The sequence below is a fragment of the Pyxicephalus adspersus genome, chromosome 8 (assembly GCF_032062135.1).
Source record: "Pyxicephalus adspersus chromosome 8, UCB_Pads_2.0, whole genome shotgun sequence".
NCBI classification, from domain to species: Eukaryota; Metazoa; Chordata; class Amphibia; order Anura; family Pyxicephalidae; genus Pyxicephalus; species Pyxicephalus adspersus.
In genome coordinates, this window is record NC_092865.1 from 47394725 (window position 1) to 47412587 (window position 17863).

Below are 17863 nucleotides of genomic sequence, written 5' to 3' on the forward strand. Positions count from 1 at the left end.
CACTGCAACCGTTTACTAAGATTCCCCCTTTTCCAGGCTATTCAGCAGTTCTGGGATGGCTGACATGCCTGAAGTTCTATAATGGCCCAGGCTCTGCTGTAATGGGGATTACAAGAGGTTTATACCAAGTTAAATTCATATTCTTGTATCCTAAATAAGGATGCTTTATTATGTATCAGTGAATACACAGCTGCATTTGTGCACATCTTTTTTTTATATGATGGGATAGGCTGTGTCATGGCCTCAAGCTGGTTCCGGCCTCTCTAGGCAGGAAGTCAGAGATTTTCAAGAAGGTTCTCTTTCTGGTCTGAATTCCCCAGACTCCAGAGACCTCCCTCTCCCACCTGCATGGATAAATCTCCTGGAGGGAAGTGGAAATCTTTTATATTGTACGCTGGTGATTGTTATTAATGAATGGGGAGCGGTGCAGTTTGGCAGCTTTAGGTCTCCTGAGAATTAGAGATGCAGCGGAGGCTGTTATGTAACATACCCATCAGAGTTCATATACAATCGCATCAATGGTGGAAAGAACAAGAAGAATCATGATATAGATAACACCAGGCCAGAACTCCAGCCATGCCAAAACTGCTGTATACGACCATTGCATGCAGCTAGATGTAAGTCACAGTGCAATCAGATTTTGTACAGAGGCGATCAGTGCTTTGCACACCATTCCCTATATAACCTAAAGTGATGATCTGCAGCCTTAGCCACTCAAATAGAATAATAGATCGCCAGCCTCCATCACAACCATTCTTGACCTTTTTAACAAAAAGGAACCTCTTCTATAATTATTTTATCCACAGCTCACAGTATATTTGTGTGCTGGTCAGTACGAAGTATGAATGTTATATTGGTGACCATTGGGAAGAATGTCACCCTTACAGATAGCCAAAAAGATCATTGGTGTCACTTAAACTTACCTGAGAGGGACAAACTGCTCATTGCTCAAGGAACCCCCAGAAACCTTTGGCGGAGCCCTGGTTGAGAAACACTGCATCATGGTTACAGTATTACAGCCTTGTATTGCTGCTTTATATTGATCATGTTCATATGGAGATCTTGATGTGACCTGTGTGGGTGCAACTAATAAAGTGACAAATGGTGTCTGGTAAAAGTACAGATTCATTGGTGGATACAAATTGAGGATAATTAAAAAAAATGGCAGTCTTTTATGTTGATCGCCATTGCTATGAACAGAATATTATGAAAATGTTATTATAAACAATAATTTTTTTTTGGTGATTCCCTCCCTATAAAAAGGTCCCATGGTGGACAATGATGTCCATTGCATGATGGATGGACGGATCCAAACCTTGTTATACTGTGAATACTGTTATACTGTGGTCACTGGTGAAGGTCCTGGGATGTGGGGAGTTCAGTGACTTTGTTTTTACTTAAAGTAGATGCAAATCCAATCATAAAGCTCTCACATCAGCTTTACCATGTTAGTGGATGACCTCCTGGCTGAAATGAAATGCAAGAAGGCAAGAGCAAAGCTAAAGGCAACACTGTTTGCATTGATAGAGTACAACCAGGGTGCACAGCAACAGTCTTGGTTGTCTTATATTGCTGCCTCTTCCTCTCCAAGTGCCACAGTGTAAAAACTAATACAAACTGATTGGATTCATTAATATGCTTACTGTATATTTTTCAATACACCGGTGCAGTTTAGGTTTAAATCCCCTTGTAACAGCCAACTAATGCCCCTTCATCATACCATCTATGTACATTGTTACAAAAGGGAATATTAGATTTACGTGCGGCACATTCATTTAATTTATTAACTGCAGAAAAACACAAATCCAAGCACCGGAAGGCTGCAATCTCTCATTAGAATATTTGTTTTGCTGTCACATGATTTCCACTCATCGTTAATTATCAGTGTCCAGAGACAACGAAGTCCAGATTTCAAATAAAAACCACATTATGAAAAATAATTATTTTTCATTTTTTCTATGCTTCGCTGTACAGAAAACAGGAACATTTATAATGGGAAGGCAGATGGCGAATGCCAGCTCAAGAACAAAGCCAGGGAGAGGATCGTCTGCAGAGAGATATACCATGTGGGGAAATATATATGGACCTCTTCAAAATGGTGGATTCAGGTGTATCTAGTGAAAGGTCATGGTTATGCTTCATCATTTAAAGACATTGTAGAGAATTGTTCTCTTCCAACCTTGTGGCCATGGTTTGACGAAGACCCTTTTCTGTTCCACCATGATTGTGCCCCTGGGTACAAAGCCAGCTCCATAAAGACATGGGGTTGCATGGGAAAGAACCAGACCAATTATGAGCCAGGTCTTCAGATCCCAAAGTCTTGTTGGCTAGCAGAAGGAACCACACCAAGTGGCTGGGACTCTCCTTCCGACCCCCAGGAAGTGTAAATTAGAAGTGGCTCATTTCTCTGATACTCTGCTGTGTTACCACTTCCTCATACCTCAAAACCCATAGACTCATATGGCAGTCCATTTAGAATGAATGGAAGTAGGTGGTAGCAGCTGGTTCAGTACCAGTCACTGCCACCTGCTGTGAAATGTGCCACAGTGTGAGCAGCCAGGTGCCAGCCGCCGGGAGCTGCAAGTTTTAGGTCTGAACATAACCATAGGCTTCTTGGGTTGCTTCTTCACTCCCAGTCTAAGCTTTGCTCTGGAGGAGGCCAATACTAAATTACATTCACTACTCTTTTTGATGAATGAACTTCATGATTCTATGTGTTTTTCTGCTAGACTGCCGATAGTAACGTCTGTGTCTCCTCATCACCCTGCAGTCAGATCTCTCTCTCTCTGATGTCCCTCCTCTGCAGTCTCTACAAACCCACACATCCAACATTAAGATTAATTGGCAATTACAGAAACAAGAGGAAGGTTGAGAGCCATTCATTAAACCTGGGATCGCCCTCCACGCAGAAGCATCCGCCATCCAATACGTTATAATCAGTGACAGCAAATACGTTTAAATTCTGCCAAGTAATTTGGCCTAGCTCCTAAGTGTCCCATCCCAAAGGTGACACAGCCAGTGATTTATTCCACGTTACCATCTTGCATACATTATCCGACAATCGGTTTACTCTGTCCTCATCTCTGTTTGTCTAGTGTGCTGTAGATTTATGGTCCCCACCAGTTTTTCCTGTTTCGCCCCGGAGGGATTGTGTGGAAAAATATATGGTGATGAAACGGATAGATGGGTTGTTTGCTTTGCGTATTGATCACCTGACACATTTATATCATCTTAGATGCTGTTGTATGACAAAATGTCCAAACAAAGAAAATGCTAACTTTGCAGCAGATACAACCCAAGCAATCCATTAAATCTTTCAAGTGTGTTTGTTAAACAAGAATGCAGATTGATTGATGCAGAACTGCAGCTGCAGGCTTTTGGGGTCCACAGTTGGGGGAATAACATCTTGTGCAAATAGGGATTTTGTGTTAAAGTGGCCATTGTGTTACTTTGTAACAAAGCTGTTTAAAATAAAGAGCAATTTGCGGATTAGAAACCAGTAGACCAGGTCACACAATCAAATATTTGATGGAGTAAATTATAGTATCTGAGCCTTTCTTAACCTTTTAACCATTGGGGAACCCTTGAAATAACTTTTAGAATTTGGGAATCCCCTGCTATGATATAAAATGCCCAATCCCTGCTAGGGTAGCTTGGTGGTCAGTGGGATTAATGGCTCTTGTATTGTTAGCCAGATGGAAGAATGTCACCCTTACAGATAGCAAAATAGATATTTGGTGTCAGTGGTAAATGACCTGAAAGGCTCAAATTGCTCAAAGGAACCCCTTGCAACATCTAGAGCGGCGTTTTCCAACCTTTTAAATATAGGTGAACCCTTGAAATAACTTTCAGGTTTTCATGGAACCCCTTCTATAATTACCATATCCACAGCTCACAGTATATTAGCATGATTGCCATTGGTAACAATGCTTCTTACATTGCTGGCCATTGGGAAGAATGTCATCCTTACAGATAGCCAAAAAGATCATTGGTGTCACTTACACTGACCTGAGAGGCACAAATAACTCATTGCTCAAGGAACCCCCAGCAATCCCTGGAGGAACACTAGGGCTCCACAGAACCCTGACTGAAAAGCACTGTGTTATCTAATCTCGAGTTATGGATTGTAGAGAAGGGGTGGACTGCAGGGAAATATGGAAATTACAATGATAGCACCAAATAAAGCCCAGCTACAAATTATTTAAAAAATAAATATAAAAACAAATATCCACCATTAAAATAGAGAAAAACCCTTGCTACAATAATCTCCCAGTCTTTGGTGCTGTCCACTGAGGACTCAACACTAGAATTTTCCGAAATTGATCAGCCTGCACATTGCTCTCATAACAGGGTCCCTTTAAAACCTTTTTCCAATCTAAAGTCCTTTCATATCCTTTAGGTGGTTCATAGGTGATATTTCTTTCTCCCTGTGTATATGTTGATGGATTGAATGAGATGTTTCTAAGTTAAATAGCAATAAAGTCTTATTTCCAAGCTCTTGCTACGTACAAGGACAGTTAAAATTAAATCTTGGTTAACACCTCCTAAAAATAGACTCAGAATAAGACTGCGTGTCACTGTATTACAATAATTATGGAGTGAGGAGTGCGTGACGAAAAGAATGTGAAACAGGTGAGAAAAGAATCCGTTTATGGAAAGTTTACCAGTACATGAAAAGTCAGCGTCGGCAACTTCGGCAAATTGGAAAACTACAGAGAACTTTGCATGGCGCTCCAAAGTTTATTTTATATGCAGAAGATAACAATCTGAAACATTTGTATGCCTTTAACTATCAATAATAATAATAGGGCTTTACTGGTGCTTTTGGTATAGGTCCTAATATATTATATTGATATTTAGATGTTATAACTGAGGGATGTGGTGTTCTCATTGGTCTAAGCATAACTTATTTCACTTTTATTGCCTATAAATCATCTTCTTCATCAATGGGGTGATAACTCTTCAGGAAAATCTAATTTGTAAATGATTTGGACTTTCTACAAACCAGCAGCCATGGTACAAGAACAGGTCCAATTGAGAGGTGAGCCAGAATTCATTAAAAGCCATTGCATCCAAATGAGTTTTCATTTTTTATTGACTTTAATGCATTTTGCCAATGCCTTTCCTTATATCTCAAAAATACTTGAGAAGCATTCTACTGCCACATTTACATAGGATGAATATACATCAGCCAGTAAACAGACACCAAGTGGAGCTGGTACAGAAGATGTAAAAAATAGATTTTAGATAGCAGAAAATCTAGCGACCGGAGCTCTCCATGGTGCTGAAACTGTGTTTGGACCATATATATGATTAGCACAGCCTTTCTGGTCCTTTATTAGCAAGGAGGAAACTCTTCTACAATTGCTATATCCACTGCTCACAGTATGTTGGCATGGAGGTCATAGGAAGAATTCCTCTGACATTGATGGCCATTGAGAAGAACATCACCCTTAGAGGTCATTGGTGTCACATAAACTGACCCGAGAGAGGGAAATTTCTCATTGGTCAAGGGGAGCCCCCTAGCAACCACTGGAGTAGCCCAAATGTGAGCAGTGCTGTCACAGGGTAATCTTTCAAACTGTACCAGTGGTTGCCCCCCCCCCCCCCCCATTGCTCACACAATAGTGGGGTGGTGAGGATGGGCAGCATTGGGAAACCTTTGGAACTTGCACACTCATTGTTAGTAAAATTAGATCAAAGCATTTTGCTGGAGTTGATCTTCATCTGTTACTGACATTCACTCTTCCTAGATCATTTTATATTGGTTACGGCTTTGCTCTGACAAACAGCCACTCTACCATATCATTTCTATTTCCTTGCTCAATTTCAATATACAGGCACCTGGGAGATTCTTCAGGAGGTACTAACAGGTGTTTTCTGCACTTTATTGCTTAAAAGCTAGCATAGGAGATTTTTTTCTAGCACTGTTTTTGTATTGGAAGAGGAAGGACGTTACTTTTGTATTCCCATGTGATTCCAAAATGCTTTTCAACTGGCAAGTGCCAAGGAAGAGTTTACATTCAAGTACATTCATGAAAACAATTCAGCAAAAGATCAACCTGAAATGCTGCATGGAATATCATTCAGACTTCATCAAGCATTCATTTAGAATTCAATAAAAGGTGCATTTGACATGTAGAAAACATTTTTACTTGAATTTGGCATGCTTCCAGAAAGTTTCCCATAGCAATTGAACAAAAGATGGTCAATGAGAACCATTAAAATGATTTTTTTTTGTGACATTGTAGTTTATATGAACTTGGCTTAGATAAGGAACAAATTGTAACTAGCTATCCAGGAAGAAAATATAAAAAAAGAATCACAAATGCCATACAACTTTGCATTTTGGAGACTAAAGTGGAACTAATCTGTGCTGTGACCCCATTCCCACCCTTAAAGCTTGAGCAGATGATTTTATAAAGCTTACATTTTATACACTGCGCAGTGAGAGCAAATTGGCAGTCGGTGAAGTGCATTCTCCAAAAACGCAGACACAGCCCACTGGCCCGGCCCGTGTTCTGAACAATCGCCCTATCAGTTCCCATCGCCTTCCAGCTGTTGGCCAGAATGGAGCAGCAATGCCCATGAATACATTCCAGTGATGGCTCAATAAGGCAATAAAGCCATCTTGTCTAGAAGGGAAAAGCGTGATTACATCCTCCCATCTGTTCGCTCAGACCAGCTTAGGGGGATCTATAGACTTTCAGAATTTGTGTATCCGATATATATTATTTTGTCATACATACACCAAATGTAGCCACATCCTGTCACATTCTCTGCCCACTAACTAAAGTTTATGGCCAGCTGGATGCAAACAAAAGCCAGACTTTGCCGCTTTGTGTCTTTTAAATGATCCTTATAACATCTGTCCATCTTGTCATGGCAGATTTTAGTGAGAGAGCCTGGAGTAAACCTTTGCTGGAGCAGGTTATGGAGAGGCTGGATAACAAAGACATGGGGATTGGATGAATGTGGGGCAGGGATGCCAGGGGTCTGCTGATTATAACCATGAAATATGAAGGAAGGGGGGCAATTAACAATACATTGGGGTATTCTCTGGACCCGGTAGTCCAGGTAAGTTCATTGATCGAAGGCTTTCAACAAGAAAGTCAAGCAATTTTTTTTTTTTATGCAAGTTCTTCTTTAAAGTGGACCTGTCATCAGATATATTTTTCATAGCAAGTACATTCAGTAGCCGAGGAAGAAGAGACTAAGATAATGCTTCCCCCTGCCTGCAGCAGGCTATTGTAATACCAGTTCGAGCAAAGCCAGGAGTTTGAGAATGGATTTTTATTAATAGGCCCTATTGTATTTAATCATGAAGACTTGTAGAGCCATAGTGATATGCAGTACATCCTACAGACAGTACTCCCATTGAATGTCTTCATCTGTTTTCTGTCCAAAAAGCAGATATCATCATGGCTCACCCACTAATTCCTGGATTGCCTAGCAGTTTATAGGTGACACAGCCATGCAAAACCTGGTTACTTTACAGCCGGCTCTGCAATAGTAACACACCCTACCCCACAGATGATGACAGTGTATGTCCAGTCATTTTCCCAGCTTTATAATTTTTTTGTATTGTTCCTGCAGCAGTTTTTTTTTTTTTAATTGTGTACACAATATTTTTACTGTTAACATTGGTAAGCCCCCCAGAACTACATCCTCCAAGAGCTCCTCCACACACAGTGTATGTGCAAGATGTTGGGAGTCATGACTGCAGCATTGCTGTGCTGGGAAAGAAATTATTATATACAGGGCTGCCATCAAATTTTTCTGGGCTTCATGCTTCCCAGTATTGCAAAAGTCAAGCTTTTTTTGATTGGGGTCTGGTACAGAAGTACCCCTTGTCCACCCCTGATACTGCACCACAATGAGATGATTATGTCATCAGGTTGATCACTTTACATATTTACAAAAAAACAGTTTTCTTCTATATGAGTTGCAAGGGAGACACATGCAGAGTAGCTTGTGATTTGATGGAATTCCCAGGTCCCCCCTATTTTTGTTCCTTGGATAAATGTAACTGTTGGTCACTCCGCTGCCCTTTTCGCAGCTATCAGGTTTTCATTTTTAATTCAGTGTTTTATGATAAATCGAGAAGTCTGCCAGCAAATCCTCGGCTGCTGTGCAAACTCAGAGCCGGGATTTATGGGCTGAGCCGGCCAAGGAGCTACAAACTGTTTTATGACTCTCTGCTCTATATTCACCCCAATCCACCCACTGCCAAAAATATCCCCTGCCGGGCTGGGGACAAAGGGGAGAAAAATAAGAATTCACCCTTCTGATGAGGGCGGCCATCATTGTTCCTTACAATATTTATTGAAATATATTATTTATATGAATAAAGCCGGGAAGGATCAGACTCTGCACCCTTGGAAGATTCAACCCCTTTATTTGACCTGGTGGGGGGCAACCCAACATTATAGGGTATATTTTTATATGAGTTTTAACCTACTATTCACCCAATGTTTACCTAAAATCTACAAATTTTTCACATTGCATTCGTAGCAAATGTATACATCAGCTTTTTTTTTTTCATTTCATGTTGCACCATTAGTACAGGAAGTTTAGGGGGTTCCTCCTAATGGGGTGCAGACAGCAAAAGCAAAAAATGACCTGAACATAACATGTTAACCCTATTTTGTTGTTGTGTAGTTGTTTTAAAAAAAAGAAGCTGGGCATCTACTTTTTTTATTTAGATCTAGAGTTTGAATCCTTGATACCATTTAATAAAAATGTTCAAATTACTCAATTTTAAAACACTTGAAAAAATTGGTGGTGAAGCTTTCCCACCAATGCTGGTCACATGACTAAATGTGGGCAAACTGATCACATGGTCTTAGCTAAAGATTAGAATGTCATTCAGGCAGAGTGCAATGATTGGTGGCTCTGCCGTAGCTGTAATCCTTCCCATCAAATGAGATCACATGACCATTGCCTGGTCATGTGACCAGCAATAAAATGAACAAGCATGTAACTTTTTGTAAGATCAGGATAGGCACAAAAGGCTTTAGATGACATTTAAAGAAAATCCTGCAATGACTAGTGAAGGAAACACAAAGATTTGCATTGATGACCCACTCAAATGACACATTGGGCCTGATTTAATAAAGGTCTCTGAGACTTAAGAAGATAGACTTTTGTGGAAGAACCTGGGTGATCCAGCAAACCAGGAATGAATGTCTTAAAAATAATTTCCTATTACTTAGCAAAAGTTTTCAATCAGATTCATGCCAGGTTTGCTGGATTACCCAGGTTCTCCTATGATAGTCTATTTTCTCTAGTCTTTAATAAATTAGGCCCAGAACAAGTATGCTTTCAGACAACACTTTGCAGCATCATCGTTATCTAGTTCAGTAATTTAAAACATTTGGAAGCCAATGGATCTGCATGACAACCAGACAGCTAGTACAGATTTCATATATATGTGTGTGTGTCAGGGAATTGGGTAGAATTCTAACAAACTGTCCTCTTATGCACTAACGACCACAAGAGGGAGCATTTATAAAGCTATATTGGACATCGAGGCCCTGATTTATGAAAGCTCTCCAAGGCTGTTTTTGCTAGCAAATGTTTTGAATCCTGGACCAGATCCATTCCAGGTTTGCTGGATCACCCAGCTTCACTGATGAAAGCGTATTCTCTCCAGCCTTGGAGACCTTTCATAAATCAGGGACATAATCTACAAAACGTGGAACAGCAAGCAAGTAAAGTAAAATGGGGCTAATTTACTAAAGGAATATGGACTGTTCACATAGCAAAATGAATGATCCTTTGAAAAGTGAATTATCCCTTGCAAGATTATAATTCACCATGGTAAGTGAACAGCCTAAAATTTCTTAGTAGCCCCAATGACTTTCACGTAAATGTTACAATCTGAGCTAATGATTGTCTTCCAATGCATTTTTATTGTTTCGCATAAAACAACTTGTCATCCAATCACAGCCCTAAAAATATGTCATGTGACCCCGGCTGTCTATACCTAACACCCCTTATATGTGGCTTTGTCTGGAAGGTGATTTCTTCTCACATGTCTATAATCCAGGAATAGATGTGCTGACCTTCTATCTGTGTGGAAAAGCAGACAATCCCAATTTCTTTATTATCCAGATGAGCCGGGCCTGTAATCAGGGCATGAATTCAAGATGTGGCTGATGTCCAGAAATATAAATATTTCAAACACTAACATGGGGGACTTCGGACCCCTTTAAAATTTATTAGGGGGGTTATGGAGGTTTTAAAACTTTGTGCAACCTGAAGTCATAATGCAGATTCCATTGAAGGGCCAAAAGCTAAACTCCAGCTAAATGATCAGAAAAAATAGAGATATGGGAGAAACTTTATCAAAAGATTTGTATTTCTATCCATTCTGTCCAAAGTGATTTTAAGTTCATTTTATAGTCATTCCAAAAAAAAAAAAATCAAAGCACAATAAATGTATTTTCAAATGCCACTAGCTTGATGACTGGCTGAATTCTATTTTTATATCAGCTTACTTCCATCACCTGCTGGACAAGAGCCATACATGCTATGTATTTTTACCCAAATAAAAGACCTCTTACGTTGCCTAAACACCAGTTTAACCTTAAAAATTTCAGGTATTACAATATATTTTTAGATTGAGCCTTCCAATCAAAGACCATTCATTATTTCTGACAAATACGAGTTCCAGAATGTATAAATGCCGCAATGAGCCATGGAGGTGGTGCAGAAGGTCGGAATGCTGTGTCCTTGTTAGCATTCCATAGACCTCTGTACACATCTGGGATCACAGAAGTGATACGTGTTTAATTTAAACAATCTATCCAACAGACTGTGCCAGTGTAATAGGACAAGATGGTCATCGCTGTTTGCAAAGTTGATGATTTCACCATTCTCCCTCGTGATATAGGCTTTTCATGAAAGCTGGCTGGCTCCCTTGGAGAAGGTCAGAATCAATATTTCTCATTTCACAGGATATATCAGTTCTGACAAGTCGGCCTGTTTATAAAGTTCAGTTGTATCTGACAGCTGAGATGTTCAGTCCACTCAAAGCCTGTTATTTTAGTTTTTGTTGGAAACAAGTGAATGGTTCAACCCAAAGGACTCTGCCCATAAATGGAACACCAGATTGGTTTTTCAAGTTCTCATTTTCATCATCATTGTGATTGGATGGTCTCATTACACCATAGGAGAAATTGGAAACACCACCCATGTATAACTCAAGAATTCCCAGTTCCGGGATCACTGCTAGTAGGAGGTCTGGTCATGAACAGGCTGAGGTCAAGGCTAGTAGAAAAAGGGGAAGCAAAGTCATAGACAGCCCAAGGACAGGGCACCTGGCAAACAGAAAGCATTTTCAAGATCAGGCTGAGGTCAGAATCCAGGAAATCAGACATATGGGTAGAATAGCGGGTAGATACATCGAGGATACAGCAACATCTGCCAGAAGCTTGAATAGCCCTCCCAATCCAGTACCCTGGCCACTATGTAAATGCACATTTGGCACGTTCGTGCACAGTTGCATGTACATTTATGTACATAAAGTCTTTTGCATAGTCACACATCCCTCTACTTCATAGCCTTACCTTCCATGATGGACCATGCTCTCAGTCCAAAATCCCACCCACATCTGGCTAACACAAGTGGGTTTGCCAGTTTGAGGTCACCAGAATTCAATTTTATTTTTTGCAATTGTGTTCTTCATTAAATTCTTCATCCTAATATTGACTTTGATTTTCTTCCCTCAGGTCCGGCAACAAAGAAAAAATACGTCAGCTACAACAACTTGGTGATCTAGAAGACCTGCTCATGAACGTCAGTAGGAGCAGCTCCATTTTCACTCTTGCGTTGTGTGGTGCGGCTTGCTCCCCCTCCACCCCGTGCCTCTCCTACAGTGGCCAATCATGAGAGGAGAGGGGCTTGCTGGGACATGAAGGTGCACGGCCCTTGAGGATTGGGGGATAGCTGCTTCATCCAAGCCATCTGAACTGTTCTCGGCTCGCCTTTCTCGGGACAGCCAGGACCAAAGGATGAGCGCCCAGCCCCGCGTCAAGCAAGTTTGTGAGCGGGAGTTTACCAGGGCTCTCCCGTCATATTTTTTGGGGACCATCAGACTCAAATCTTTCTGTACAGTTTCTGAGAACTTTTTGCATACAAAATCCCTGCCCCCCAACCCCACCTCTTCCTTTCATGTCCCGCTTTTATTTCACCACGTGGGGAGTCCATTTTCATTTGATGCCTCTTCCCCCCATCTACAAGCACTTGGCTTCTATGTTGACACGCATCTCCTGTATGATTCACTAATCAGATTGGTCAGCCTTGTCTGGTTTATAATTTTTTTTGCATTTCATCATGTGTTTTCCTTGTTCCCTATGTTGTTTTAACTTCATTTATTCATTATTAAACAGCAAGGTTTCTTTTAAAAAGAAAAAAAGACCAAAAACTGTGTGTTAAATGCAGACCATTCCTGAGCGTGATTGGCTGGCAGGATCGGGTATGTGATTGGCTGTCGCCAGGTGGTCTTCTGTTTCCAAATGCATGTTCTCTTTCTCTCTGCATTATTTATTTTTTTTCTGTTGGAGGACTCTGCTGTTTGTGTTTGATTTCTCTTCATTTGCCCGTGGCCGTTGGAGTTCCGTGGACAGGAAGTGGGTTGAGGCAGTCATCGTTTAAGCCCGCCCCTGAGGGATCTCGCCTAAACTGGGTCAGTGAATGCCACTACGTGGACTCAGATGTGATTTAAAAAAAGCATGTATGTTTTCTACTGTTTGTATTGAGTATTTTCTGCTTACGTGCCAACCTCGTGAGACACCCCCCTCCCCAGATTGCCCTGTGATATTGTCAGAGAATGTATTAAAGATTTTGATTATCTTTTTTAATAATTGTCATAAAGGTCTTTTTTTTTGTGTTTCTGCGTTTTTTTTTTAGGTTGTGGAATATTCTTCTATTAGAAAGGAAAACAAATTCTCAATAGAAACAAAAATGCAGGTGCCCTGATACCCCAAAAAGCTGAACCAGCTCATCTGTCTGTGATAGTCTAGCACTCTTCTCTTACAGTACTGAGGCCCCAGTTGCAAATCCCAGCCAGAACACTGCATAGAATTTGTATGTTCTCCCTGTCTTTGTTCCTAATCCCCAAAAACATACTGGAAGGTCCCCACCGCTGGTAGCTTCTAATTAAATCAGGTCTTATAATGTGTTAGAGGTATTAGACCAAAACATGGTAGGGGCATTAGAATGTGAGCTCCTTTGGGGGACAGTCAGTGACATGAGTATGAAGTCTTTAAAGGGCTGCATTGGAGTTATTTATACACATAATATTAACATTTAATAGTAAGGATTACCAAAAGACTCCCCATACCTAATATGTGGCATGCAGCCATCAGTGATAACACGGTCTTTGAGCTAGATACATGCACAGATGAATGCTTCTAGTTCTCAGATTAATGTCCTGATGGCATATCATACAATGGGCTTGATTTAAGTTCTCCAAGACTCCCATGGAAATCAGTTCCAAGTTTGCTGGATCACCCAGGTTCTTCGAATATAATCTACCTTCTCCAGTCTTGGAGATCAATAATGAGATTAGACCCTATATGTATTTTAACTTTCTCAGACATTGGGTTTGATTTGTTACAGTCCTCTAAGATTGGAGAAGATACACTATCATGGGAGAACCATACGAGTCTTGGAGATCTTTAACAAATCAGGCCAAATATATGTGTTAGGGTAAATCCAAGAAAACAGCAACTACAGCCGTCATACCCGCCTCCCTCATAGGTGTAGGGCAACTCATCATCAATAGAGAGGCAAAGGGATCACAAAAATATGGGCTATAGCAAAACCATGATATATGTGGTTGCACTTCAACTTAGACAAGCAATATTCTCAGGAAAGTATCCTATAACTGGTCCACTTTCTATTACACGTCCATTGATTTTCCTTAAAGCTGTATTTACAATCTGGCTGGTTTGGACAAATAAGACAGAAAGGAGTGGCAGGAAAAAGGTTTCAGAGAAAGTCCAAAGTTTCCGACCTTTGCAGCTTGGTCACTGTGTGTATGTTTCAGAAGGAGGAATATGTGACTATGCAATCTGGCTTTGCAATCTAAGTGGCACTTTATTAATTTGCGCTTACAGGTCTGAGTGAAAATTGATATGCTTTACTTCCCAGACACAAATCTAAGTGAATCTAATGGAAATGCATTTGGAAAGGATAGACAAGGCCAACCCTATTAGTCACAAGAAGAGATGAATTTACTTTTTATATTTCAAGTTTCATGGATCTCCTATTAATATTCATAATCCTTAAGTGTCTGGGTATCTTCCTAATAACAGACCATCAGCAGCAGCAAACCCTAACAATGAATTTCTCTTATTTGCTCCATTTGGAGTTGTTAAAAGTACCATTGAAAGTGTTTTTATATCTGCTTGATAAAGGCACAAAAATTTGATTTTTTAAGAAAAAGCTACTAATGCACCCAGCATATTTAGGAAACTGGAGCTGCAATACATTTTCAACATTCAGTAGCCAAATTTTCATATTCAATGAGTGCATTATGAATATGGTAAATATATCACCAGTGAATATGCAATGAATATTAGCGAGTGTGACACCGCTGAAGGTGCAGCAAATGTTACATTCAGTGAATCTTTTCTAAATATGCCCCTTAGATACTTTTAATTACTGTTTGGAATTCTATTTCTTTTTCCTCTGAGCCGTACAATCTGTTTCATCCACACCTGTTTATAGAAAGGTCCCTGTATATTTGTTCTTACTTGGGTACAACGTATGAATATAAATGTGGTGCCACAATGTTAACGAATGACAGAAAGACAGAAACATCAATTTTATTTATTTATTTATTTTGCATAACTGACGTGTTGCAGAACAAAGAATGTCGCATTTTGTCTGATAACTGTTTACAGAAAGAAAAAAAAAGGCTTTGTTCTCTGTCCTTCACCGGATCCCATCGCCAAATTCCATCAATGAATTGCGTCAGTTCGGATAAACGTCCTTGCAGTTTGAACGCAAACACTCTGAAAAAAACTGAATTTTTTAGTTGAAGTGTTTGTCATATTTTTGTACTATTTATAGAAAGGACTACAGAAAGAAAAACATGTGTGCAAAAAGGAGCAAAAATAGTACTGACGGTGGTTGGCCTTTATCGGTGAAAAGAAGCCGAAAGCTTCTGATTTGTAGAATCTACAGGGAGTGTTGGAATTAAAAATGTACCACGTCTCACCTGATACATGGCTGACAGGTTGTGGATGTCTGACCAGCACACCTGTATGTTTGTTAGACATTAACTTTTTGGCTATAATATCCTCCGCTACTGATGTTGGATGAGAAGACCTGGCTAACTATCAATGTTCCAATTTATCCCAAAGGTATTCAGTAGGGTTGGGGTCAGGGATCTTCTCCAATCTGTTACCACAAGGTTGTATATTGTCTAAAATGTTTTTGACTGCTGCATTAATGACAGTATAATGCACTGGAAACACCTGAATTCAACATTGCCAATATAGTACATGTAATAGGTGTACACAAATGTGTGGCCCAAAAATCTTGTCCATTGGTTGGTTGCCGGAAACTTCTATCTCATTTGGTCCACCATGAGACTAGCTAGCTGAACATTTTTAGGATGGTGTAAGCTTCGATGTCAATGAAAAATGCAATTGGATTTCAGATTTGTGAAGCCAGATCAAGGCAGAATGATTGATGTAGGCTGTTGCATTTTGCACATCACTCATTGTCCTAAGACTTAAAAACATGACATCAAACATTTCTTATGCTTCCAAGTTTTCTTCAGGAGGCCATCAGGGCATCAGTACTTGTGACAGTGTCAATAATTCTGACATTAAAAAAGCCCTAGACTAGCTTTTATAGTTCTTTTTACATGGAGGAACCCTTGAAATACTTTTCAGGTCTTTAGGGAACCCCTGCTATAATTTCTATATCCACAGCTCACATTACATTAGCATAGTGTGTGAGGATTTCCTCTTACATTGCTGACCATTGGGAAGAATGTCACCCTTACAGATCATTTGTGTCATCCAATATTCAATAATTGCTCAAGGAATCCCTAGCAACTTCTGGAGGAGTCATAGGGTTCCACAGAACTCTGGTTGAGAAACACTACACCATAACTGGAGAATATTTAGTTTGCCACAGCACCTTTTTCCTAATAAAACTATTTTCACTTCTTCCAGATAGTGATTGGGTTTAGATCTCCTTTAAACCTCTCTCATATGTTTTCATGAGATAAGAAAGCTAAAAGATAACATTGCTGCAGTTTACCATCATTATTTACTATCTCTGAATCTTAGGCTCACATGACCACTTCCAAACCCTTGCCTGACAATACATAAAGATGACTTTTTTGGACCATTGAGCACAAAACACAAAATGCTTTACTCCCACATTTTAAACAATTCCCCTCGACAAAGACAAAGGCTCTTTTATAACAGGACATCTCTGAAAACAAGCACATTCTTTAATCCCTGACCAGTGCCTTGCAGAGGCCAAGTGTGTGATTAAACATCCAGGTTATTACAATCTAATTACTGCCCAGAATGCCCAGAACTGCAAGCAGAATAGAAGCCCAGCTTCCTTATTTCACTTCGGGGGGAAAAAAAGCCAGAAAAAAATCAGACTTTCGTAGCCAAAGGGAACCGCAGTGACGGATGGGCTGGCATGAAAAGGTCTCTTCTTAAAAAATTGTTTAACGACAGACTGAAGCCTGAAGGGGCTGTGGAGGGTGGCGCTGAGCCCCTCCATAAGTGAAAGGTTAGTTGCCAGCATTAAGGCAATAAAAAAGTCAAGATGGTATATAAATCTATAGCGATGGAAAGATGGCTTGGGACAGATGGCAACTGGAAAAAAGTTATTTTGTATAATTAGCACCTATTTGGGGATTTCGGGCATTAATCATTTAGCACGTTCAACTTTGCTGAGGCTGGAGGTTCTGAACAGCAAATTCATCCATCTTTTATGACTTGTAGTTGTCCTGAGGCAAACCTTCCCACAGATTTTGCTTCATCTTCTGCACAATATTCATCACTGCACGCAGTGCTCTGGTATTAGCCCAAGCGGTCTGCCTGCTACCTTACTTATACAGGCAAAGCCATGCTGGGTCTATGGAAACAATTTGCTACAAATCTTTAAAGCCCCACAAGTAAGAATAATGCTCAAGTATTTCTTTAATCTTGTGGGAGAGAAACAGTAATAAAAAGGAAGCTGGTTGTTTGGAATTCTCATCTACATTAATATTGCGAAGTGATGGCGTCCACCTCTACTGGTTTCCAGCAATGTTCTATGGTGTATATAGTACAGTGCTGGGGGCTACCAGGGTTCTGGATCAACAAGTAAATGGAGGGATCCTCAAACTATATGGAGATACTATAGTAAGTGTTATGATTTCTGGCTGTTATGATAGCAAATCATCATTAGGCAAGTTAAATTTTTTGCAGGGGCATCTGCTAGGTGGAGTGTTTCTACCAACAGGAAGAAGAGGGAGACTAGCATTTGCAGCAACTCTGGGATGTGTTAGGAATGTTTATTGCAAAAACACAGCACAGAAAACAGGGAATAGTTCAACAACTCTAAATTATACAGTGACAGCAAACTTTATACACTGAGCACGGACAGGAGCAGGATATCATAGGACAAGTAGCCACAGATCCAACGCTAAGGCAAAGACATATGAAGCCAGAATATATAGGCCTACTAATAATGAGCCTCAGGTGTATCATGGTTGGAGCAAGCCCACCACCTCCTCCCCTTCCCTACAGGTTTACTTTGGAAGCACATGCAAGGGGTGCTAAACCACAGTGCCACCAGCAGGCAACTTAGGGAGCTGCAGATTTCCTGATAT

The 17863-nt window shown here is 40.2% G+C and overlaps 1 protein-coding gene across 1 annotated transcript in view; it reads left to right on the plus strand.

Moving 5' to 3' along the window:
- GRM7 (glutamate metabotropic receptor 7) overlaps window positions 1-12895 on the plus strand; it is a 244462-nt gene extending 231567 nt beyond the window's left edge. Inside the window, 1 exon segment of the mRNA XM_072420457.1 lies at window positions 11736-12895. Coding sequence (XP_072276558.1) covers window positions 11736-11785 — 50 coding nt within the window. The 3' untranslated portion in view covers window positions 11786-12895.
- Window positions 12896-17863: the final 4968 nt, after the last annotated feature.